Source organism: Lissotriton vulgaris, chromosome 7 (genome assembly GCF_964263255.1).
Source record: "Lissotriton vulgaris chromosome 7, aLisVul1.2, whole genome shotgun sequence".
Lineage (NCBI taxonomy): Eukaryota > Metazoa > Chordata > Amphibia > Caudata > Salamandridae > Lissotriton > Lissotriton vulgaris.
In genome coordinates, this window is record NC_141695.1 from 848,006,504 (window position 1) to 848,031,539 (window position 25,036).

General features: G+C 47.9%; 1 protein-coding gene across 1 annotated transcript in view; it reads left to right on the forward strand.

Annotated features, from left to right (window-relative positions):
• LOC147702547 (matrix metalloproteinase-21-like) overlaps positions 1–25,036 on the forward strand; it is a 183,383-nt gene that overhangs the window by 39,915 nt on the left and 118,432 nt on the right. Inside the window, exon 2 of the mRNA XM_086931212.1 lies at positions 12,951–13,274. Within this exon, the coding sequence (XP_086787338.1) occupies positions 13,110–13,274 (165 nt within the window). The 5' untranslated portion in view covers positions 12,951–13,109. The remainder of the gene's footprint in view (positions 1–12,950; positions 13,275–25,036) is intronic.

The window sequence follows — 25,036 nt, forward strand, 5'->3', positions numbered from 1 at the left end:
ATGGGAACACGAGCTGTTAATGAAGCAACTCGCCCTCGGCCTCTGGCATACAAATAGCAGTCATCTTGAGAGATTTGCCTCGAGGTTGGATCGCCCTTCTGAGGCTTAAAATGGTGCATTGTTTCTGTGTATTGCGGATGAGTTGCAACTGGTGCGGTTTAGGGTAACACTCTGAACTAACTCAGAAACAATGGAGGCACAGGAGAGTGCTGAAGAGAAGCACAGTTTGGAGCTGGAGGATCCTGAGCGATTGGAGGGGGAGCATTATGGTAATCCAGACCCAACATTGGGGGATATACAGGGGATGATAGAACAGGCTGCTGCTGCAGCATTCAGGTTAAGGGAAGGCCAGTCGCCCCCAAAAGACTGCATGGTATCGCCAGAGCAAGACCAGGAAGAAGACAAGGTCAAGGGCAGATTTATGTACAGTTCAGAGTCAAGAGTCCTTCAGCATTTAATGGGATATGTGTCTTTTCCAGAGGCCCCAATGAAGGTTGATGAAGATGATTTATTTAGCTGGTACCAAAGGAAAGAGCCAGAAAGCTTACCACTACATAGGGCAGTATGCAAGGTGTGGAGTAATGAGTGGAGAGGGATGGATTAGCATGTCTTTCCCCACTTTTTGGAAAGAAGATACCTGTTGCAGGGTTTTGCAGAGGAGTTTCCTTCACAAGTTAAAGCTGACTCTCTGAAGGCGGGGTTGTCCTCTCAGGGCACAAAAATCGCGAAGGAGATGTCACCCTCTGATCCAGTTGATAAGAAGGACGAGCTGGCAATAAAGAGTGCATATTTGGCTTCTTATTTCGTAAACAGATCAGTGGTGTTTTCCAATTACTCCATTAAGTCTTTATTAAAAGACTTTCAGAAGCTGCAAGAGCAAATGGAGCAAGTTAGACATAATTTCATCCATCTCACTGATGGAGCAACTGCTCTGCCTCACCTTGGACATATCTTTTGATTCACTCGTGGCATAAGCAGCAGCCACAGGGTCAGCAATAGCGCCCAGGCAGCAGATATGGATGAGGCTGTAGAAGGCGAATACAACACAAACAAATCTTCTCATTCACAGGAGCGCAGCTGTTTGGTACAGAGTTGGAAACTCTGGTCAAAATGTCCGTAGAGGACAGGAAGCATATGACACCGTTGAAACTTTCAACAAACGTGAACTAAAAGGGCTTTTGGAGCAGCCTTTCAGCAAAGGATGGGCCAGCCCTTCCACTGAAGGGAAATGTTCGGGTGGGGGGGTCTACTGAAAAGTCTCTGTCCCAGACTGCTGAATCTACCACCGCAAATCCACCAGCCTCCAAAGCAAACTACTCTGCTGTGGTATAACACAAAATGAGGGGGCCCCACTGCAGAATGTAATGCAGGGCCTGAGTCTCACATATTTTACAGATATTCAATGGCCTAGGGCTGAATGTGGGGGCCTGAAGGTTGTAGACCTCTTGAAGGGTTAGGCCACCGTGCCGCGGGGGCTTCAGGGGTCTTTGTTATGCCGATGCTATGCTGGGGATCTGATCAGCTGCCCGTAGGAAGAAGATTGCTGAGGTTTCAGGAAAAGTGGAAGGCGTCAGTGAAGGATCAATGGGTTATGGCCATTGTGCAATATGGGTATGTGATACCATTACAAGAGAAAACAGACAATTTCTTTCACCCTACTACATTTTCAAAAGGATTCACTTAAATGCAAAGCTTTATTTGAAGAATTCACAGCCTGCAGCTAAAGAATGCGATAAAACTTGCTCCAGTCTTCCAAGACTCGAGAGAGTTTTACTCAATCCTCTTTTAGGTGAAAATAGGCAACTGGAGAACTCAGGCCGGTGGTGGACTTTAAGGAGGTGGACAAGTTTGTCATACACCCACATCGGGGCAGGGTATGCCCAGACGTGGGTCTCTGGCTCACTTTGCCACTGGATTCAAGCCAGCCTGGCTAATAAGGGGTGTTACCCCGAAACCGTTCCAAGGATTCCTGTTCAGGGAAGACCTGACTTAGCAGTTCGGGCTGGATTGTTACCATGAGGCACAGGGTCAAAACTGATTTGCATATAGCTGGGTCTGAACTGAGATGGCGAAGTGAGCTAAAGAACGAGGATGGATTCAACTCACATCTGTGTCTGGGGGTGAGTGTATGAAAAGTTTCATCTCTCCGTCTATCATCTCCTTGTGTTTGCATTATACATTTTAGCCTGTTGGGAAAAGAGACCCCAACAATGAGGGAATGGTTGACAGTACAAGGACTGATGGCATCAACAGTGTTGACTCTACCGTGGACGAGATTACAATTTTATCCATTGACCAACCATCTGTTAGACCACTGGGAGCTCAGGTCAAATTAATATGAGATCAAGATCCTGGCGGGGAGCATGGGACAGACATTGCAGTGCTGGCTGGATAAGGAGAATTTGACTTTGCCTCCCAAACTCTTGAGCACAGATACAAATAGGATAGGTTGGGGAGCAATACTGGAAAGTCATTTAGTTCCTAGAACCTAGTCTGTGGCACAGAGGGGGTTCTCTTCCAATTGAAAAGGGGTGAAGATGGAATATGTGGCACTTCTTCAGTTTTCCTCAGTCCTTCAAGGGCACAATGTTTTGGTCAAGTCAGACAACCGGGTGCTTGTAACCTACGTGAAAAATCAAGGGGGTCGACCTTCAAGTCACTGTTGGCTTTAGCGCAGGAGATTTGTTCCCAAGCAGTCCATCTTTTGAGGAAGGAGAATGTGCTGTGGATCGTTTGTGCAGAGTTTTCCCTCCTTCACTGGAGTTAACCCGGTACCAGGGCACTTTCCAACAAATAGGTAAGGGATTCTGAACCCCACAGGAGGACCTTTTTGCAACCAGGGAGAGCGCACTTCCTTTACAGTTCAGCAACAGGTTTCTGAATCAAGGGGGCTTGAAGCGTGGACGCATTGTCCTTTCCATGGTCCAAAGAACTTTTGTATGCAGTTCTGCCCATTCCCCTGATGAGCAAGGTGCTACAGAAAGTACAGAGGAGAGAATGAAAGTGCTGTTGGTGGTGACATGCTCAAAGAGATGTTCATGTTTTCCTCTCCTCCAACACTTGATGATTCAGGATCCTTGGATGGTTCCTTCTTTTCCCTATCCACTCAGGTGAGCCCTTCCCCAACCAAAGGGGCGTCTGGGCCAGCTACAGTTAGGCATATGGCACTTGAGAGGGAACATTTTAACAGCTATGGGCTATTCTTTGGAGGTGGTGGAGTTTATTCAGCAGCCTAGATGCTCAATTAGAGTTTTTAGGAGTCCACACTTAGAGTGTTTGGTACCTCGGGTGTCTAGACTGTTTAAGAGCATTTGCCTTAAAAGACCAGCAATTCATCATCCGGTTCCAACATGGAATTTACCACAGGTGCTTTCTGGAACTTAAAAAATGCCTTTTGAGTCACTAAGTTCAGTATATATGGGCTTTATGTCTTTTAAGGTGTTATTTCAGGTGGCAATCACATCAAGGATTGGAATTAGGGAGGGAGGGTCTCTGTTGAGGTCAGTTCTATATTTCTGACTTTTACCAGACAAAGTAATTCTGTAAACCTAGTTCCTCTTTTGTCCAAAAGGTCCCTTCAGCTTTTCACCGTACAGCTGAACTAGCATAGCCAGTCTATGCGCCTTCTCCGGCTTCTTAGGAGGAGGTGGATTGCATAGCCTTGATGTGTGTAGGGATAGATTGATCTGTCTGGAAAGAGCAAGCTCTTTTCCAAAGGTAGATTGTTTATTTGTTATGTTTGGTTAATCAGAGAAAGGTATTAAGCCTTTCTCTACATTGAGCAGGTGCTGAAGTAAGCCACAGTAGTTTAATATGAGAAGCAAAAGAGATCTCTACATGCACAGATACAAGGGAACTCAATAAGAGGTGTGGCTGCCTCCTGAGCATCTTTGAAGGGGGCTTCAATATATGAAGGTTAGAAAGCAGCCATGTGGCCTTCACCTCACTACAGGTTGAATTTGGGGGGTTAGAGTGTCAGCATCTTTTGGTTCTTCAGTTCTGAGTGTAGCATTGAAATGATAACGAAGTTACTAAACGTCATTGCAACTGCAGATGGTTGAAGTGTTTTCATCAATCAATCAATTCTTAATTTGTATGATTAATAAAAACCATTACAAAAGTCTCTAATTCCGCGTACTAAAAGCATTAGAAAATAACTTGCATAAAAAACACACAAGTTAAAACATACACATTTAAAATATTGGTATCAAAACATACAAATCAGTGCATAAGTATCCTGGCATGAACCTCACTAAAAAGTAGGTGGGCACCCAAAGTGCGTAAGGAGGTTGAGCTGCTGTCAATGTTACTATGGCTTAAGACAGAGTGACATTTCGGGTCACTGTGTTTTCCAGCCATGCTTGCCTTTTAAATGTACATCGTATCTCATTGCAATTGAAAACATGTGTGTTAATGGTGCAGGAGCGTTGTTAAAGTCCCCAAAAGTGCACTGTGTGTGTAAAGTGCTGTCTTGACTGATGCCTCACAGATCACGGGCATATTACAATAGCTTCGCTAGAACGATGTGAAAACCCCATTGTGCATGCAGTTGATAGATCACTGTCTAGACTACTACTTTGCAGATCACAAACATGAGCCTCGCTAAAACAGAATAGTAGAAGGATCACTATCTAGACTGCGGACTGCTAACACAAACACAAGCCTCTCTAAAACAGAGCAAGAGTCCCATCCCCCGTTGTGCATGCAAAGAGTTGGGTGCTTTTAGAAAGCTGCAATGTGAATTGCGGGTACATTTCATGAGACATTTATTTATTTATTTATTTTAGAATGTTATATAGCGGTAGCTAGACCTGAAGGAGTCAGGGCCTTTGCATGTTATGCAAAGAAGTTTGCTTGAGATACAAGTGAGACGTCAAGTGGGTCGTAACAGTCGACCAAAGACTGTAAAGCAATACAGCATTAAGGGGATCATTACAATGGCGGGCGGACACTGTAACGGTATACGGGACCGCCCGCCAGGGGTTCAGCGGTCCCGCTGTGCAAATTAGGATGCGTACGCCACCCTGGGGCTCGCATCCTGCATAGAATGCATTATGGCGGGCAGTGCTGTCAGCAGCATCCGCCACAATGCACAATATGCACATTGTGCATTTGCATGCACAACGTGGCAGGCACCGCGTGGTGCCTGCCACCTTCTGCATGCAAATTGGACGGGGTAACATGGGTATCCCCCAAGTGCACCCCTAACCCCCAACCCCTGGGGTCCCGCAACGGACCCCCAAAAGTAAACTCCGCCTGACTTTCCATGGCGGAGTCTCCTCCATGGAAAGCCCTGCACCGCTAGGCATCCTAATATGGATGGCGTTGTCTGCGCTATTGTAGCCCTTTTCCGCACGGTCGCATATCAGATCAATGGAAAACCGGCGGACGGTCTTTCCGTCCGCCGGGGTCCCCTCTGCCATCGTAATATGGCGGGAGGAAATGGTAGGCAGGCGATGGAAAATGGCAGGCGGATCGCCACCACTATATGGGCGGTGGCGATTCCCCCAGCCATACTAATGACCCCCTATGTTACCGGAATAATACCTATTGCAGTACATAAGACTACTTAAGAAGCAAACCTGAGCGCGGTCCATATGGGGAGTGCTCAAACAGGCACAGACTTCGTTGAAGGAGTGGGCTGACAGAAATGCCTTACAGGTGCATTAATCAAGATGGACTAAGTTGTTCAATGTTCTCTCAATACTATTCCCAGCATGAGAGAAGCACTGGGATTAGTCTGAGCAGTCTGGTTTGTCGTTCCAACAGTGTCTGGGAGCCTATGGCGTTTCTATAAGCCGGGTGTGCTGCACAGCTGGGTTAGAGAATCCTAAGTGTGCATGTCTGTTTGGCCGGCGTAGGGCGGCCGGCCAAACTGACATGCCCACTTAAAAGTATCCACTACCTCGCCCCCTGCCATGCCTGTCACACGCGATTGTCTAGCCCCGTCCCGCTGAAATTCTGCAGGCCAAAATAAACTGGTAATAAAATGCTTTTATTATCATTTTATTTTTCATCTTTTAGCGGGGGCTGCGCTCTTCTGACATTACTGAGGAGCCGCCCCTACAAAGTCGGTAAGCCTGCGAGCCTATATCAAACACATTGTTGTTTGACATGCGTTAATATACGAAAGTTTATGATCGGATGTGGTCTCAATTTGGAATACTTTCAGAGAACCGACCAGGTGTGGGAACATGAAGCCATTTTTTGTTTGTCAGCTAGCCATGATATCTGGTGCACCATTTTGGGGATTATCCTTTTGAAGTGCTGTTTTTGGAGTGAGATGAAGCCAAAGAATGCTTTAGTATCAGCTCACTAGGTAGGGACTGTGCCGAGGAAGGTAATGACCCGGTTTCTTACTAGTAAGCTTCAGTGGCCGCTCCTCTATAGGGGTGTTTGGGCGCCGCCCCCCTGCTTTCTCGCAGTGCGAGAAGGCAGAAACATAAATGGCAAAACTACCATTTGTTTCTGCCTTCTCGGACTGCGAGAAAGCAGAACTTCCTGGTTGGGGGTTGGCGGTATTGCTCGAGGGCAGGGGGGAGTGGCTTGCCCACTGTTGTTAATACTGACTGTTTGGGCAGCCTAAACTGTGAGAAAGCAGGGGGGGGTGGCGCCCAAACACCCCTATAGAGGAGCAGCCACTGAGCTTACTGGTAAGAAACCGGGTCATTACCTTCCTCGGCACAGTCCCTACCTAGTGAGCTTATACCAAAGCATTCTTTGGCTTCATCTCACTCCAAAAACAGCACTTCAAAAGGATTATCCCCAAAATGGTGCACCAGATATCATGGCTAGCTGACAAACAAAAAATGGCTTCATGTTCCCACACCTGGTCGGTTCTCTCAAAGTATTCCAAATTGAGCCTTAGGCTGCCCAAACAGTCAGTATTAACAACAGTGGGCAAGCCACTCCCCCCTGCCCTCGAGCAACACAGCCAACTCTCCCTGTTCTCTCTGTATGCTGCAGCATACAGAGAGAAAATGACACAGGTGGGGCAGCGGCCTCACCAATCACAGCGCTGCGCTGTGGTGGAGGGGAGAGAGGCTGCCTGCCGCCTTCCTGATGACGAGCACACTGTCTGAAGGAATTCAAAATGTAGGACGCGGGAGTCGGGAGTCTCGGGACTTCACAGAAAGCGGGACGGTAAGTTTATCAATTACTTTTATTTTATCTATTTTATCCTCTTAAACCCCTCCCCCCCAACCCCTCCGCGGCGTGACAACCCCATACCCTCCCCCCACCCGCCCGTAATGCCGGCCGCGACTCCATGAATAATGTCATTAACAAACATAAGATAAATTGTTTGCTGCAGGATCTGGTAGGCCAATTAATATTTACTAGCTTGTTTCGTTAGTATAAGTGTTTACTCATCATCAATATGAAAATCAATCTGAATGTGTTGTTTCTTATGATTATGCCTCGCACAGCATTTTAAGGCTTGTTAGTAATATGCGATGATTACTGTGAATGTCAAAAAAACGAAGACAAACTGCAATTTATTGTGTAGGCAGGCAATCTCCCAGGAGGCAGTGGGAGACGGTCCTGGCGACAGGGAAAGGTTTTTTTTCTTTAACTCTAAATCAAAGGTTGTCCGTGCCAAGCGTTGCCCCACACTTTCTTTGAAAATGGAAAGAAATTAAATTGCGACGCCTTGCCTTCGGAGTGTTACATTTCTGTAACATCTTGCCAGGCAGCTGTAAATTATTGGACGTGGCTTTTGAAATAGTGCCTCCAGGGCCGGCCCGAGGCATGTGCAAAGTGTGCACCTGCACAGGGCCGCCAAACCCCAGGGGCCGCCACGACGAGGATCCGTTCGTGAGTCTTGTGGTATAGTAAATATTTGCATATTGTGTGCAGTGTTTAATGAAGCCCATGATTATTTGGTCCACTTCTCCACCCACTTTGGCTAGTTTAAAAATGGTATTTGCGCAGAGCGGTATTTGCTCAACTACTTTTATTGTCATATAAAAGCATATGCAGTTTAAAATTCCTAGCAAGTTTAACGAGCTGCCCCAAATTCTGTTTGCATTTTATTAATGATGACATCAGCGATCACAGGGACACACCCCATAAATTAGGCCCACGCAACTCTCCTTCGAGTCTGAGCTGCATTAATGCCATTTTCTCGATTACAATCGGCTGATTTTGCTGAGCCCTGCATGTTGCTTCTGTTTGGGCCAGTCGACTCGCATCTACGTGCTTGTATAACAGAGCGCGGGCATCGATTACACATCCTGGGATCTAGGCTGGGGAGCTGTAAATACTGTGTTTGAAGGGGCCTCTGGCACTGGCGGCCGCCTGGCAGGATTTGGCGGCCTCCGGCTGAGCGGCTCAGACCCCAGCTGCTAGCAATGGCAGAGCAGTTCCGTTGTTTGTTTTACTTCTAGTTTCACAATCGCTTTGAGTCAGCCAGCAGTTTGGGTCCCAGGGCCGTCAATCTTAGCACTACCAATGACGTTGACGGCCCTGGGACAGCCCCCGCGCGCTGTGCGCAGTGCGTTGCAGCCCCCTGCTGCTAAGCCGCGCTGTATGACGAGTCACGACGGTGGTGGTCATGCGCTCCCGGCGCCAGCGAGTGCGTGCGTCGTCCGGCATCTCGACTCTTCCCGATCCCGTTCCCCGGCCCGACCCTATTTGGAATGGTGCGAGCAGGCCAGCCTGGTGGTGAGAGTCTCAGCGGACTTGCAGGTATAACACAACAACAAATAGATTAATTTCATTTTTAATGATCATTCTGTGAATATTACAGGCAGTAGGCACTGTTGTGCAATGTGGGTGCAGCCGGCCTCGAACAGTCACTCTTACAATGTTGAAAGTTAAAGTAATGGCTGAAATGGGGCTGAGGGACCTGCGAGCCAGGGCCAAATAAGAAACGTTCTTGATTCTGCTCAATGTGTGGTATTTATGTTTTTTAAGACTCATAGAGTTAATTTCAGAAAATACAACTTCTTTACCGGCAGCACAGGTACTCCTATGAAAGCACTACTAGTATCCTCGAAATGTTTTTCCAAGTCCTGGCTGTCCTTCTTATGACGTGCACCTCGAAAATCGAGATCGAACATTTCTCATTAAAACAGCTTCAGTGCAAATTCGAATGAGACTCCTAGAAAAATGATATCCTTTGACCTTTATTCCAAAACAATGCTTCTTTTACGAGCTCCTTTTTGTTGCTCCAAAAAGCTCTTCACACGATATAAAACGTATTTTATTGCGCCTTTTGTGCATGTAACCTATTAATTCAGATAAGCAACATATATACTCATACACTTGCTGGCACCGGACGAGTGGCAGCCGAAGAGTTACACCCAATCATCTAACGACTTTTCTGGACGTATTATTAAAACACCTTCCTGAGCTTCGCCCCGTCTGGACCCCCTCTTTCGGGGCCCCCACCTGCGCTCCCTGCACAGGGCCACCATGAGCCTAGAGCCGGCCCTGGTGCCTCTGCCTGTGAGAGATTGGCACGAGCGAAATGGAGACAGCTAATCCTCAGGAGGCCTCCTCTGACAAGGTCTCTATTGAGACCTGGTGCTGCCCGGGCTCATGACTGCACCGGAGTCACTGTTAAAGTGAGCAACCTCGCCTGTTCCAGGGTTTGAGTTTGCTAGGTAGGATCGACAAACAGAAGAAAAAAAGTAATCACAAAGCCAACAGCTGGGTTGTTAGTTTGTGGATCTATAGAAGGCTGAGTGGGTTAGTATGAAAATAAGTCGATGATCACGTGAAAGGATGGACGAGGGACTTTGTGAATTCAGGAGTGAATGTTTACATAAAATGATGGAACGGTGACAATGTGTGGATAGAAGAATCGAAGTAAGGAAGCACGTGGATAAATGGTTGAATACACTAAGACAGGACATATACTACAGGAGCACACAAGTGCAAACGTCTCCTCCTTACAGAACAGGCAGAGCATGGGGCCTCAACACTGTGACCTTCCAGCCCTCACACAATGATTTTTATTACAGGGACGGGAGAAAGAGCAGTGCCAGGCACACCGGCAACGCAGCACAGGACACAAGGCGGCGCAGCAGCACACACAGAAGTGCACAGTGCAGGGTCAAAAGAGAAGGGGAGCAGAGCAATCTCCATGAATAGGTGGGGAGGTAGGAGCGAGCACAAGTTTAGGGCTCAGCTTAGGTTTCCTGCGGTGCGCAGTCCAGGGTTTAAGATGGTGGAGGTTGTTCAGGATCCAAGACAGTGACACATGAGCAACTTTACCAGCGCAGCTGCGTATGTGAACCGGATATGGGCACTGACAAATTATTAATCAAGTATCTTCATACATATATGTTGCCTGGAAAGTAACTACTAGACAACTGTACTAACACTGTTATCTAAGGAGTTTCTTTTTACTTAATTATTTTATCTGCGCATATTGTTGATTGATTTACAGCTGCTTATATTTTCTGTGGAACACTCACCCCAACTTTTACGGCTCACTATTTCAAAAGTCACCAGCCGCCACTGAGTATGTTTCATTACTCCACTTCCAGGGCTTCCCCGCCACCCCCTGTGCCATAGGAAGCTCTCACGCCTCCTCGCTGGCCTGCAGCAGAGGCCGCTCAGGGCTCCTCTGACGGAAATGGCACCTTGTTTTTTGTTATTTTATCTCCGTCTTGGATGACTCACGGTCTTCTAAGAAACTCGTTTGCTTCAGCACTAGCTTGACCCCTGATGTCCAAGGATGAGAAGACTGGAGCGAAAGGTGGGAGGCTGTGGTTCCTGGAAACAGTCCACTGGCAATAAACAACTCAGAGAAAAGCCCTGCGTGCATTACTACTCCCTCCTCAAGAAACCTCTAGCATGGTGCCACCCACCAGTACTATTAAAGCTGAAACTGCTTTACAGAATCTGTGCTGCAGTCTTTATGGAAGTGAAGTGTGCGGCCTACCAGCAACAAACAATATACAGAATGGGGCAGATCCATAACAGAAGGTCTCCACATGCAGATCTGAAAACTCCTCTGTATCCCCAAAATCTGACTCGAAATGGGAGCATATCAGAATCGGGAGTTTCCCTGTTGCTGATCTATCCATCAATCAGCCAGGATTTGTAGAGCGCGGCTGCATCACCTGTGAGAGCTTTGAGGTGCTGGGAGCGCATGTTGCCTGTATTCCTAATGGATGTAAATCCAGGTCGAGGCCCTTCCTGAACTGCTGGAGTGATGTTGAGGCTCTGAGATGCAGGGGGAGGGAGTTCAAGGTCTTAGCCGCCAAGTGTGAGAAGGAGCGGCCTCCACTGGTCGTCCAGCAGAACTCTGCAAATGCTGTAGCCACAGGAAGCAAGTTGACCCAAATGACCTCCACCAAGTAGCCAAACACGTCAGGAATCTCTCACACCCCTAAAATTCCTCGCAGCTATCCTCAGAGCAGCTCCACAGAAAATCTTAACACTAAGGCCAAAGGCAGGAGGAGGAACTTCCTAGGAATGTAGATGAGACTAAAAGGCAGCACTACCCAATGTCCAGTGTGACACGCTGGGACAACAGATTGAAATGCCACAGAACACTGTCAGGAAAAGTTAATCTCACAAAATAACTCCCTGTGTGGAAAGACCCAAAGAAAAGACAACTACTCCCTAGCCACAGACTAGAGGACAATGGAGTAAATGATAGCCTAGCCGACACAGAAAATACGCAAACCCAGCTAATAGAATTTGTCTACAGAACGGCCTGGGAGATGTAGAAACCAAGAGGCACTTTCACATACAACACCACCCTATAGAAACATTCGAGACACCACGTTCTGCAAAGAAAAACAAGGCTTTGCGGTTAAAAGTGAAGAAAACTGCATCATCTTCGGAGTCCTACCAGGGACAGGCGAGAAAATAGGGAATTATCTTTGTTAATACATATCATCAAAAATATTGTGCATGAAACATCTAGTTTGCCTCCTCCTCCAGATCCACCTCTCCCTACCTGAACCCACCCTCAGCCCCCTCCCCCCTCCCTTCCCCTGAGCAGCTGGTACTGAATTCAAGTCTATGATATTTTTAGCAATTTTCTGGATTTTATGCTGCAGGGAGGCAGTCGAGGACAGAAAAAGATGGCATAGTACTGAACCCATCTCACCACCGGTTTCAGGACCTTCTTAAATCACTGGCAACAAGGCTATACTAATGGTAGAGTCTGTGTCACATCAGTGCTGATGGCATTACATAAGATAACTCAACTTAACGAAGATATAACATAGCATAACATTTGTAACTTCCATCACCATAAGAACCTCTTTCAAAAGCAATTTCTCTAAAAATATTTAGTTTTGTTTGGCATCATTCTCACGGACAATATCGCATACAATTCAAGTTATTTTAAATATATTTTTTTTAATTATTACTACTCCATTTCAAGACTGGTGGAATGGTATGTTTTGAGTCCTTCTGTGCAAGTGAGTTGAAAAACTGAATCCTAATTCTCCAAGAGTAGTAATACTTTTTAAACCGTTTAAGGTACCCTGGCTCTTGGTGTAGAGGGGTTCCTCTCGTGGTTTTACATTTGAACTATTTGTCCTGTTTACCTACTGCAAAATGTCTTGGGCAGCTAAACAGCTTTAGTTTCTACTGTAGGACAGAGAAGGCACCACGACTATGTGGGATGGACCCTTACTATAACAACAAGGGACTCATGAGGTGGAAACAGCTGGCAGGAGGCTTTTGGGCCTGTACAGCTGGGTAATAGTGCTGTGCAGAATTGAAGGCCACACAAATGTCTATTCTGGGAGAATAGCAAGCAATGTGCCTTAGCAAATGCAATATATACTGCTCCTCCTGTCATTGGCTTTGTGTGCATGCTCTCCTGCTTTTATGCCAGGTACTTGTTTATGGTACTCTTGTGCTGATCAGAGTAAAGATGATCCTGTACCCCATACTTCCTGTGTTGTCTGCTGCTCTGACATGCTCGTCGGTCTGTGACTCTCCGGGTGATTTGACACTCTCATTCTTCTCTTTAGGGTTGAACTGGTGGAGGAGCCCTGACACGTCCTCTCACCTTCATAAAAGTGCCGAGAGAACCACTACTACCCTGAAGTAGTAAACCTATACCTTATAACAGCAGGACAAGTAGCCTCGCAAGGTCGAGCGTACTCCAAGGACGTGGATTCTGCGTGCGCATGGACGTCATGGCGCAGATGCTCACAGCCGGAGTCCTCGTCTCCATGATGCTGATGCCGAGTCTGGTGGGCACAGAGAAGCTCTTCCACAGCCGGGATCACTCGGACATCGAGCTTCAGTCCTTGTCCCGGGCAAAGGCCGTCATGACCCCGGAGGAGGCAGAGGTGAGGCTCGCCAAAACAATCGCACCTCCGCGTGTTAATCGTGACTGTAGATGGTTTCCAGAAACGTATTTCAAGTGTTTTCGAGTGTGTGCTTTTACAAATATTTTAACACAAATATTTACTCAGTACCAAGTAGGCTTTGAGTTAGAAAAATAATAAAATCACACTTGACCGAAGCGATGGCTTGCCCTTTCAAAGTAAGAATTTGTGTGTCTGTGGGAGCGCGTGTGGTCACGTGTTATTCACGTGCACATGTGCTCCTCTCTACATGCATAAGGAAAGGAACTGAGTTTGCTGTGATAGCATTTTTTGTTCTAATTCGTTACCCTTTAAGGAAAGTAATTCATCAAGCAGGGACAGAGTCGCTCTTAATTTCCCCCCATTTCTCGAGCGTAAGGCCCTCATTACGAGTTTGCTTTAATTTAGTTGCGTGGAAAGCAGGGGCCCCTGCACCAAAATCAAGCAATTATTAAATTTACAGAGTCAGGAACACCCGGTCCCTGGCCGGTGCCTTTTCACTAATTCCGAAAACAAATCTACTGACCTTTTCCTCCTGCTCAGAGCGAACTACAATGTCAGTGGGAGGCCGGTGGGGGTAGGGCAGGCCAGGTCAGGATAGGGTCAGTCGAGAGGAAGCAACTCTCAGTCACGTGGTGCTGTGGATGCGAGCAGGCCCACTCACCATGTGTTCCTGCAGTGGCTCTGATCCTGTTGTTTATGCCAGTGCAATTGCAGCTGTGGGGTTGGGGTTATAGCGAGCCACCCGGCCACTGCAATACATTGTTGCCGCACTCCCTGGGCTGGGCTCGGACCTGGCGACGTCAGCAGCGCACATGGCTGACGCCGCAGAGCTACCAGTGTACTTGTGTCCCCTTATTGCGGCTGCAGCACAATTAGGCCTTGTCCCTCCCTGCTATCCCCTGCAGCTGGCTAACGCCCCCAGCCGCATGCCTCTAGGTGTCTCCCTAGTCCTCCACCATCACACTGGCAACGAGGTTAGTGCGGACCCCACGTGTGTAGAACAGCGCCCACAACGTGAATCGGCATTGCTGGCAGGGCGGGAGGAGTGGAGCGGCACGGTGCTGCCGGAGTATGGCGATCAGCACCCGGTGACTGAGTGAGACAGTCAGGGCAGTAAGGCAAGTGCCCTGCATGCGGAGGTGATTGGCGTTGTTAGAGCTGGGAGCCGCGTGTGAGAACGACAGCTGCACGGCCCAGCAAAGGTGCGTGTGCGACCTGTGGAGTGGCAAGCATGCACAAGGCCCTGAAGACGCGGCTGGAGCGCTCGGTGAGTGCGTGAAGCGCCAGCCTGCCCGGGGGTACTGGAAGGAAGGCAGCAAAGGAGCAGAGCATGTGATAGAGGTGCTCCGGGACCGTGTGGCAGAAAGTCGGCATGTGGAGTGAAGGTGCAAAGGCTGTGAGCAGGTCACACGCAGAGGCCAGTGCTGTGTAGGCAGGAGAAGTATAGCCTGAGAAGACACAGGAATCAGCCTGCGGCAGCCAGGGACATCAGAGGAAGAAGAGGCGCGCAGGGGGAATTACTGGCCGAGAGTCAGCAGAGGCACCTAAGCAGAGATGTCTACACCCCAAGCAGCAGCAGCGCACCAGGATGCAGGGGCTGTTGGGAGCAGGCCAGGAAGATTGGCAGTGAAGGCCCTCCTGGAGTTTAGCCAACTGGCGGATCCGGCTGCAGCGGCGCCCTGGTGGCGAAAGTGGATAGGTCAGCTGGAAAACTACTTTGTGGCCACGAGAGAGACAGACAACTCCGTCAAGCGGCTCACAATGCTCCTGATGGGGGAGATGAGCTCTATGACCTGTTCCAGGACCTACCGGACACAGGAGATGGCAAAGACTATGAAAAGGCTGTAAGGGCCCTAAACCGGCACTTTGATCCACAGGTCAATCCAGACTTTGAACACTTCAAGCTGTTCCAGGCTAAACAGAAGGAAGATGAGTCAATTGATATGTTCTTCGTACGTCTGAGGAAATTGGTGAGTACCTGTATTGGGATTGACTATCGGTTCGAAACGAGAGCGCAACTCATCGTAGGGTGCAAGTCGCTGGAGTTGCGAAAGCTGATACTAAGACAACCAGGGATATTGTTAGATGATATTTTAGTCCTGGGAAGATCACACAAGCTGGTGGATGCCCTTGCTGGAGAGATGGAGGTGGCATTGGCCAAAAGATCTGGGGCCGCCCAACCCCTGTATCCGGCACCCATCAAGGAGGAGAGAGTGGATGCCATCTGAAAAACGTACACCAGAGGGGCGGGTACCAATTCAGGTACGGAAGAACGACAGAACAAGCAGGGGTGCCGAAACTGTGGGCTAGCCACGCACTCCCAGAGAGGATGCCCGGCGCAGGGGCGACAGTGTCTTAAGTGTAATAAATATGGACACTTTGCAAAAGTATGCCAAGGGGTGGCAAGAGCAGGGGCGAGCTGACCCAAAGGTCCGAGATTCCCAAGAAGCGTCAAGAATGTCCAGGAGATGGTAGAGCTGGACAGCAGGTGTCAGAAACTAGAGGTAGCTGTAGACGAAGACAACGTATTTGTGCCGTCAAACATCCGAGGAGTCAACACCACCAGGAGACCTTCGCCGTTGTGTCAGATCTGGATCGGAAACAATTGCATACAGACACTCATTGACACGGGAGCATCCGCAAACATACTGGATGTAGCACAGTACAAGGAATTACGACCCCGACCTCACCTATGGAGGTCATACACTAATTCCACTTAAAGGGGTCATTGATGTCTAAGTCAAACATAGGGACAGAGCAGCATGCATGAGATTCTATGTCACATGCAACAGAGCAGGGTTGTTGCTAAGTTGCCATACTGCCGAGGATCTAGGGCTCGTGATGTTTGTAAGACCCATACATCAGTCGCAAGCAGAGGTGGTACTGGCAGAGTTTCCTGAGCTTTTCAGAGGACTGGGATGCCTGAAGGAGGTAGAGGTCCAGCCTCACACCGATGAAACCGTCAAGCCAGTAGCTCTCCAACACCGTAGGGTGCTATTTCATCTTCGGCCACTGGTGGAGGCGGAATTGGAGCGTCCGGAGAAAGAGTGAGTGTTTGAAAAAGTGTCGGCCCAACACCGTGGGTGTCCCCACTAGTGATAGCGCCAAAAACCAAACAGCCAGGAGCCATCAGGCTGTGTGTGGACATGAGGTTACCCAATAAAGCAATATGCAGAGAAAGACGCATCTCTCCAACGATAGATGAAATAGTAGCGGACATTAACGGAGGGCAATGGTTCTCCAAGGTGGATTTGAACTCAGGTTACCATCATCTGGTGCTAGCGGAGAAGAGTCGATACATAACAATGTTTTTGACACATGTGAGGCTATGCCGTTTCAAATGCTTGAGCTTCGGAGTATCATCAGCGTCAGAAGTATTCCAGGAAGCTGTGAGGGAAGCGTTGTCTGGATTGGTGGGGGTGATTAATGTCAGCAACAACATTCTAATCTTCTCCAAGTCGCTAGAGGAGCACCATGTCCGCCTTTGAGCAACCCTCCAGAGGCTGGTTGAGCAGGGTCTGACACTTCACAGGGCTAAATGTGACTTTTATGCCAACAAGGTCGAATTCTTTGGGTACAGATTTTCTGCTAAAGGCCTACAGGTCGACCCAGCGAAGGTGGAGGCAATCCGAGCGGCGGCCATTCCCCAGACACAGTCAGAGGTAAGAAGCTTCCTGGGGATAGCTAACTATTGTGGACGTTTCATCCCACACCTAGCAACGCTATCCGAACCACTCCGGAGGCTGACCAAGAATGCAGTACCATGGAGAAGGACGGATGAAGAGGCGCGAGCTTTCAATGGCATCAAAACTGCACTGCTAAACGGGGCTACTGTAGCTTACTTCCCGCCCCGGACAGCAACTGAACTAATCGTGGATGCTAGCCCCGTGGGGCTGGGAGCGGTGCTGCTTCAGAAGAACGAGCACAGTGACTGGGTACCCATAGCATACGCCAGCAGAGCACTCACAGCCGTGGAGACGAGGTATGCACATATCGAGCGAGAGGCACTGGCCATACGATGGGCATGTGTAACAACAAAGAGAGAGGTAGGGAGATGCAAAAGACACTCTCTTAGTCCCCGGTTATATGTCAAACAACAAAATAAGAGAGAGGTCTGAACTGGTCAAGCCCACGGCTACCAGAAACGTGGAGCAAAAAGATAAGCGAGATATTGTTGATCACAGTCACTCTAGTTGAGTGGGATCACAGTCACTCTATTTGAGTAGGAAAGCCCTCACACACCGACCTAGTCAGTGTCATGCTTCATCATCGGGCCCCACCGAAGAGACCGAGTGTCTCTTCGGTGTGCTGCGACGCCAGAAAGACTGCGGAGCTGGTTGTGTGGGGAGGAAGTGTTGTGAAGATTCTCAAATTAAAAGTGACTAATAGGGTATCAAAAAAACTTTAATAAGTGATCCCTAAGACACGTGTAAGTGGTATATGTGTCTGAATTTAATAGCCAAGGTTATTAGGATCTAGTTTAAATTCAGCTAAATACCACAAATTTATTAAAATCAGTCAACATGTTTCTGCCTTTAATGTGGTATATATTCACCATGGCATTCTTCAGGACTATAACCCCGGCGGTATGGACACTCTAATAGTCCACCCTGACCTGGGGGCGTGAAAGTGAAAAGGAAAAGTGAAAAAAGTGCTTAAAAATGGGAGAGCAATTTGCTCAATCCAAAAAACCCCAAAATTAGGGGTGTATCAGCACCTGTAGGAAAAGATATACAAACAAACACATAAAGACATACATACAATTAGTATATGCCAGCGTAGACTTATCGTAGTGCTCCTAAGATGGTGGCAAACCTTTGTGTGCACACAATAATAGATAACTTTAGCACCATCCAAGTAGCCCTTAGGGAATAATCGTATTTGCTAGGAGGTGAAGTGCTAGAGGTGGTTTAAAAACTACTGTTGTAGTGAAGGGAATAAAAACGCGATGTGAACTCTCCATGAGAAGGGATCAATTTGACCAAATGGTCAGTGACCCCCACAAGATGGTGAAATATGGAGAACATCTCACTTTAAAAATGGGCGCTACTTGCACCATGGGTCTCGGGAGGGGGGTTGGAGCGCGATTGGCACATCCTAAGAAAAAGTACAGAGTCGAAATGTCAGCATAACCCATACAACACACAGGCACTTAGCTTTGTTAGTCGTGGTAATCGTTCCGCTGTGGATGTAAACTCACGCCCTCAGCGCTCACAGCCCGCTTTTAAACCTGCTGCGACCCTCTAGACCGGACCCCGACGATGGAAAGCGGGGCCGGTGAATGAGTATAAGAGCGCTTTGTTTACGCGCTCGATTCCGGGTTTGGGCGTGCCTCGCTGCTCTCGCGATGGGCGTGTCTCAGTGAAAGCGAGGCTTGGGGCGCACACGCCCACTAAGGAGGATGCGTGTTACTGATCGGATAGAGGCTTGAATCAAGGAGCCTATCCTTACGCTGAGCCTCAGGGGGGTGTGTGCACGCTAATGGTTGTTATGGCGACCAAGGGAACATTGTCTCTCGGAAAAGGGAGCGAGGGATTAGCTATTTCGATTGACAGGATTTTAATTTGCAATCAGGAACTTGAAAATTTTTTAAACTTTTTAAACCAGTGGGTTTTAAAAAATCGGGAAGGACAGTGTGAGAGCACATAATTGGCTAAAAAAGAAAGAATTATGGTTTTGTGCACATGGATTGAACTGTGGACTGAGATGTAGAAGCACACAGATTTTTTGAAAATTAAATAGACTATTGCATGTTTTTCAACAGATCAGTTCTGTGTGGTATATGACAGCCAGCTGGAGTTAAAGAGTTCATGTTAGGACTGTGTTCCAGGGGATATCGTCGTTGAGCCCATTAACATTTGTCCCCAGACGATATACCCAACGCTGTTCCTTTTCGAACAGTCTATTTTGTATATTCCTTGCACCATCAATTGCTTCAATGACAGTCCACGTCATGTCATTAGTGGTATGATTCTTTTCAAGGAAATGGCGGCTCAGCTTGGTGGTTACTTTCTTGCACCTTATGTTACTTCGGTGTTCGCAGATCCTTTGTTTCACTTTTCTGGTAGTCATGCCAACGTACCGAAGGTTGCAGGAACATGTGATCAGATAGACCACATTGCATGAGTTGCAATTAGTATGAACCCTTTGCGTCCATACTTTCCCTTCTTCTAATGTCAAGGTTTTTGACTGATGGTGTAATATTCAGTGGATTCTCTTTCGGGCGTGTGTGGACCAGCGTATCCTTTTTAAGGACCTCGATTGTGTCATCCTGCGGAATGCTAGTATAGAGGCTTTCCACGTCTAGTGTTACAAGGGTAATAGAGTTTTCAGGAAAGTTTATTTCTGTCAGAAGTCGTAGCAGGCTCTTGGTGTCCTTCAGGTAAGTCGGTGTGGACTGGACTAATTGAAAAATAGAGGCTATCCAAACTCCACACTAAACAAGGGATTTAAAAGAGCAAAAAATCAGCCAAGGGAAGCTCTCCTTGAAGAAAGAACTAACAATTCAGATCAGATTCCACTTACCTGTGTCACGACATACAGCAGCCTCTCTAACACCATGAAAAAGAGTATAAATAAACACTGGAGTATTGTAAAGACCTTTAAAAAGGATTGGGAAAAACCCCTTTTTTCCTTTAAAAAGGGACGCAGTCTAAAAGATACGCTGGTCCACACACGCCCGAAAGAGAATCCACTGAATATTACACCATCAGTAACAACATCGTGGGGACTCCCTAAAATCACCGGGCACTATCCCTGCTCGGATTGTAGTGTTTGTCATTTAACACAACCCACAAAAACCTTGACATTAGAAGAAGGGAAAGTATGGACGCAAAGGGTTCATACTAATTGCAACTCATGCAATGTGGTCTATCTGATCACATGTTCCTGCAACCTTCGGTACGTTGGCATGACTACCAGAAAAGTGAAACAAAGGATCTGCGAACACCGAAGTAACATAAGGTGCAAGAAAGTAACCACCAAGCTGAGCCGCCATTTCCTTGAAAAGAATCATACCACTAATGACATGACGTGGACTGTCATTGAAGCAATTGATGGTGCAAGGAATATACAAAATAGACTGTTCGAAAAGGAACAGCGTTGGGTATATCGTCTGGGGACAAATGTTAATGGGCTCAACGACGATATCCCCTGGAACACAGTCCTAACATGAACTCTTTAACTCCAGCTGGCTGTCATATACCACACAGAACTGATCTGTTGAAAAACATGCAATAGTCTATTTAATTTTCAAAAAATCTGTGTGCTTCTACATCTCAGTCCACAGTTCAATCCATGTGCACAAAACCATAATTCTTTCTTTTTTAGCCAATTATGTGCTCTCACACTGTCCTTCCCGATTTTTTAAAACCCACTGGTTTAAAAAGTTTAAAAAATTTTCAAGTTCCTGATTGCAAATTAAAATCCTGTCAATCGAAATAGCTAATCCCTCGCTCCCTTTTCCGAGAGACAATGTTCCCTTGGTCGCCATAACAACCATTAGCGTGCACACACCCCCCTGAGGCTCAGCGTAAGGATAGGCTCCTTGATTCAAGCCTCTATCCGATCAGTAACACGCATCCTCCTTAGTGGGCGTGTGCGCCCCAAGCCTCGCTTTCACTGAGACACGCCCATCGCGAGAGCAGCGAGGCACGCCCAAACCCGGAATCGAGCGCGTAAACAAAGCGCTCTTATACTCATTCACCGGCCCCGCTTTCCATCGTCGGGGTCCGGTCTAGAGGGTCGCAGCAGGTTTAAAAGCGGGCTGTGAGCGCTGAGGGCGTGAGTTTACATCCACAGCGGAACGATTACCACGACTAACAAAGCTAAGTGCCTGTGTGTTGTATGGGTTATGCTGACATTTCGACTCTGTACTTTTTCTTAGGATGTGCCAATCGCGCTCCAACCCCCCTCCCGAGACCCATGGTGCAAGTAGCGCCCATTTTTAAAGTGAGATGTTCTCCATATTTCACCATCTTGTGGGGGTCACTGACCATTTGGTCAAATTGATCCCTTCTCATGGAGAGTTCACATCGCGTTTTTATTCCCTTCACTACAACAGTAGTTTTTAAACCACCTCTAGCACTTCACCTCCTAGCAAATACGATTATTCCCTAAGGGCTACTTGGATGGTGCTAAAGTTATCTATTATTGTGTGCACACAAAGGTTTGCCACCATCTTAGGAGCACTACGATAAGTCTACGCTGGCATATACTAATTGTATGTATGTCTTTATGTGTTTGTTTGTATATCTTTTCCTACAGGTGCTGATACACCCCTAATTTTGGGGTTTTTTGGATTGAGCAAATTGCTCTCCCATTTTTAAGCACTTTTTTCACTTTTCCTTTTCACTTTCACGCCCCCAGGTCAGGGTGGACTATTAGAGTGTCCATACCGCCGGGGTTATAGTCCTGAAGAATGCCATGGTGAATATATACCACATTAAAGGCAGAAACATGTTGACTGATTTTAATAAATTTGTGGTATTTAGCTGAATTTAAACTAGATCCTAATAACCTTGGCTATTAAATTCAGACACATATACCACTTACACGTGTCTTAGGGATCACTTATTAAAGTTTTTTTGATACCCTATTAGTCACTTTTAATTTGAGAATCTTCACAACACTTCCTCCCCACACAACCAGCTCCGCAGTCTTTCTGGCGTCGCAGCACACCGAAGAGACACTCGGTCTCTTCGGTGGGGCCCGATGATGAAGCATGACACTGACTAGGTCGGTGTGTGAGGGCTTTCCTACTCAAATAGAGTGACTGTGATCCCACTCAACTAGAGTGACTGTGATCAACAATATCTCGCTTATCTTTTTGCTCCACGTTTCCCATACGATGGGCATGCCAGCATTTTGACATTTACCTGTGTGGGCATACGTTTACAGTGGGGACGGATCATAAACCGATGGTCCCTCTGTTTACAGATGCAGCCCGAAATGGACCTCCCCGAATAGAACGCTAGGCTGTACAGATCCAACATCACCGGTTTGAAGTGGAGTATCACCCCGGTGCCAACAATCCAGCGGATTATCTGTCGAGACACCCTTTAGCACCACACTCCGGGAACAAGGGGGAGGTGGACGAAGGCACAAAATCATTCATATGACAGATTGTGGAAGATGCGTGCCCCCAGTCGTTGACGATCGAGGAGATTCTGGAAGCCACGGGACAAGATGGGTGTTTACAGGTGGTGAAGCAGACTCTCCGTGACCATAACTGGAAGTGGTTTCTAACTGGGACCCGTCAGTTGACAGATGAAGAACGAGAGTACTGGGAGAGTATATGGAGGTGCCGAGATGAGCTCAGCGAGTCAGACCATGGCCTTGTTCTGAGAGGAACCCGATTGGTGTTTCCAGCAAGACTCCGGAGAAGAACAGTAGACCAGGCTCACCAAGGCCACCAGTGAGTAGAGAAGACCAAGGCCTGGCTGCGATCCAAAGTACGGTTTAAAGGCATTGACCATATGGTAGAGGAAAAAGTGCGCGGGTGTCACGCTTGTTTGATTACAGGAGCAGATCCACCGTAGCCCCCGTCATCACAGGAGGGGCCCAGTAAAGTGCCGTGGGGTCAGGTTAGCCTGGATTTCGGAAGTTTTCCGGATGGAAGACACACTGTGGTGATGCTCGACAGTCACTCTAAATTCACAGTAGTGGAGGTAGTCACGTCTACATCATTTGATTACATCCAGCCGGTTCTGGAGAAGGTGTTTGCTCTTCTGGGAATTCCGGAAGAAATACGCACAGACAAAGGGCCGCCTTTTCAGGGGCAAGACTCTAAGGAGTATCTGAGCAGATATGGTATTAGGCATCGTCGTGTGACCCCGCATTGGCCTCAGGCTAACGGGGATGTAGATAGATTTATGAGGACTTTGAACAAGACAATACGGATTGGGATGGATCAGGGGTAAAACCTGGAGAACTGCCTACACCGATTCCTAGGAGCGTATCGCAACACCCCTCAATGCACCACCAAGTGTGCTCCAAGTGACCTACTCATGAAGCTAGTGGTGAGAGACAGTATTCCCACTAGTTATCTATGGGTCCTGGCGGCACTAGACATGGAGGGTACCCAGGACCGGCGGCAACGCAGCAATGACAGAGCCAGTCAGAGAAATGGGGCCCGCCCGTCAGCCATACACGAAGGGGACTATGTTGTGGTAAAGGACCAACATCCTGGATCCAAGTTCCGTACACCATTAGAAAGGGAACTGTGGAAAGTGGTGCACGTCAAAGTGCCAATGGTGACGGCGAAGAGAGGGACACAGTAGATTGCACGCATGTCGTAGTTCAAAAAGAAACCTGAACCAGTGGAGGGAGTGATGGATCCCGAGCAGGAGGAATGGCTGGAAGAGGAATCCCCCCAACCGGAGGAAAATATGGAACGTCAAAGCATCTCAAGCGAAGGACGAGAGAGTGATAAAGGGCGACCTGGCGGCAGTCACCACCGTGTCCGCGAATCCGGGGAAGGAAACATCTGAAGATTTCTGTGGCAGCCAGCACTACGGATTGAGGGGGAACCCTAAACCCAGCACTCGATTTAAAGACTTCCTATGCTGAAGAAGAAGGCTAAGGTGGGGGGGTGTTGAGATATGACATACTGGCCCTGGACTGTTATTGATGTTAAGTGTGGTGTTAATGTTGTTGATATTCTCACATGTTCCGTGGGATAGATGGGATGTAGTGAGCCATCCGGCCACTGCAATACATTGTTGCAGCAGCAAATGGCGACGTCAGTGCACGTGGCTGACGCCGCAGAGCTACCACCAGTGTACTGGTTTCCCCTTATTGCGGCTTTGACACAATTAGGCCTTGTCCCTCCTCGCTATCCCCAGCAGCTGGCTAACGCCCCCAGGCGCATGTCCCTAGGTGCCTCCCTAGAACCCAACCATCACAGGGGTGAGAGGGAAGGAGCAGGTGGTGACCAGTGCACCTGCCGACAGAAGAGGCTATAGCCATCTTAGGGGGGATAGTCTGCTCACCCCATGGTAGGTGATGGAGCCGGTGGGCGGCCTTCCTGCCCCTGGCAATGGCAACTGGCCCAGGCCAAAGATGTGGCTGGGTGAATACTTGCACATGGACGGACTCACTGCTTGGAGGTGCATGGGGTGCAGAGATAGGGGTGTCAGGGGCCACAGGAAAGCCTAGGCCTGATTCGGAGAAGTGCTGTATGCCTTTATCTAGATGCTGTAGCACTGTGCTACTGCCCTTCACTCTGCAGGAGTTGCACTTCGTTGTTCAGTGTCTAGTGGTCCGGAATTACCAGGGATGGTATTTGTGGACCTAGGGTAATTCTTGGCCAGGGACAACAGGATTCTCAGAACTGAGATACCGCTCCACGCCACTCACTAGTGTATGCGGCTAGCTCCAAAACACATAATTAGCTTTATAAGTTCATATAAAGTTTTTAGGGCATCATAAACTACTGTCATCACTGAGATTTCAGAGCTCTCATTGAAGCACATCTACATCAGAGAGAAAGGAGTCAATCTGAATGTTAGCGGAAGGGAGATTTTATGAATGTCTCTGTTTTTAAAAATCTGTAATATTATAAATAATACATCTGTTATCAAAAACACATTTCCATTGTTGTCCACCACTGTGTTAGTCAGTCAAGGTTTAACGTCGTAGAGTGTGATGATTTAGTCTAGAAAGTAAGCCAAGGCCTGGCAGCGGCCCACATCCCTAGGCTGTATGGATGGTGTTGTAGATATGATGATTATTGCTGGGGT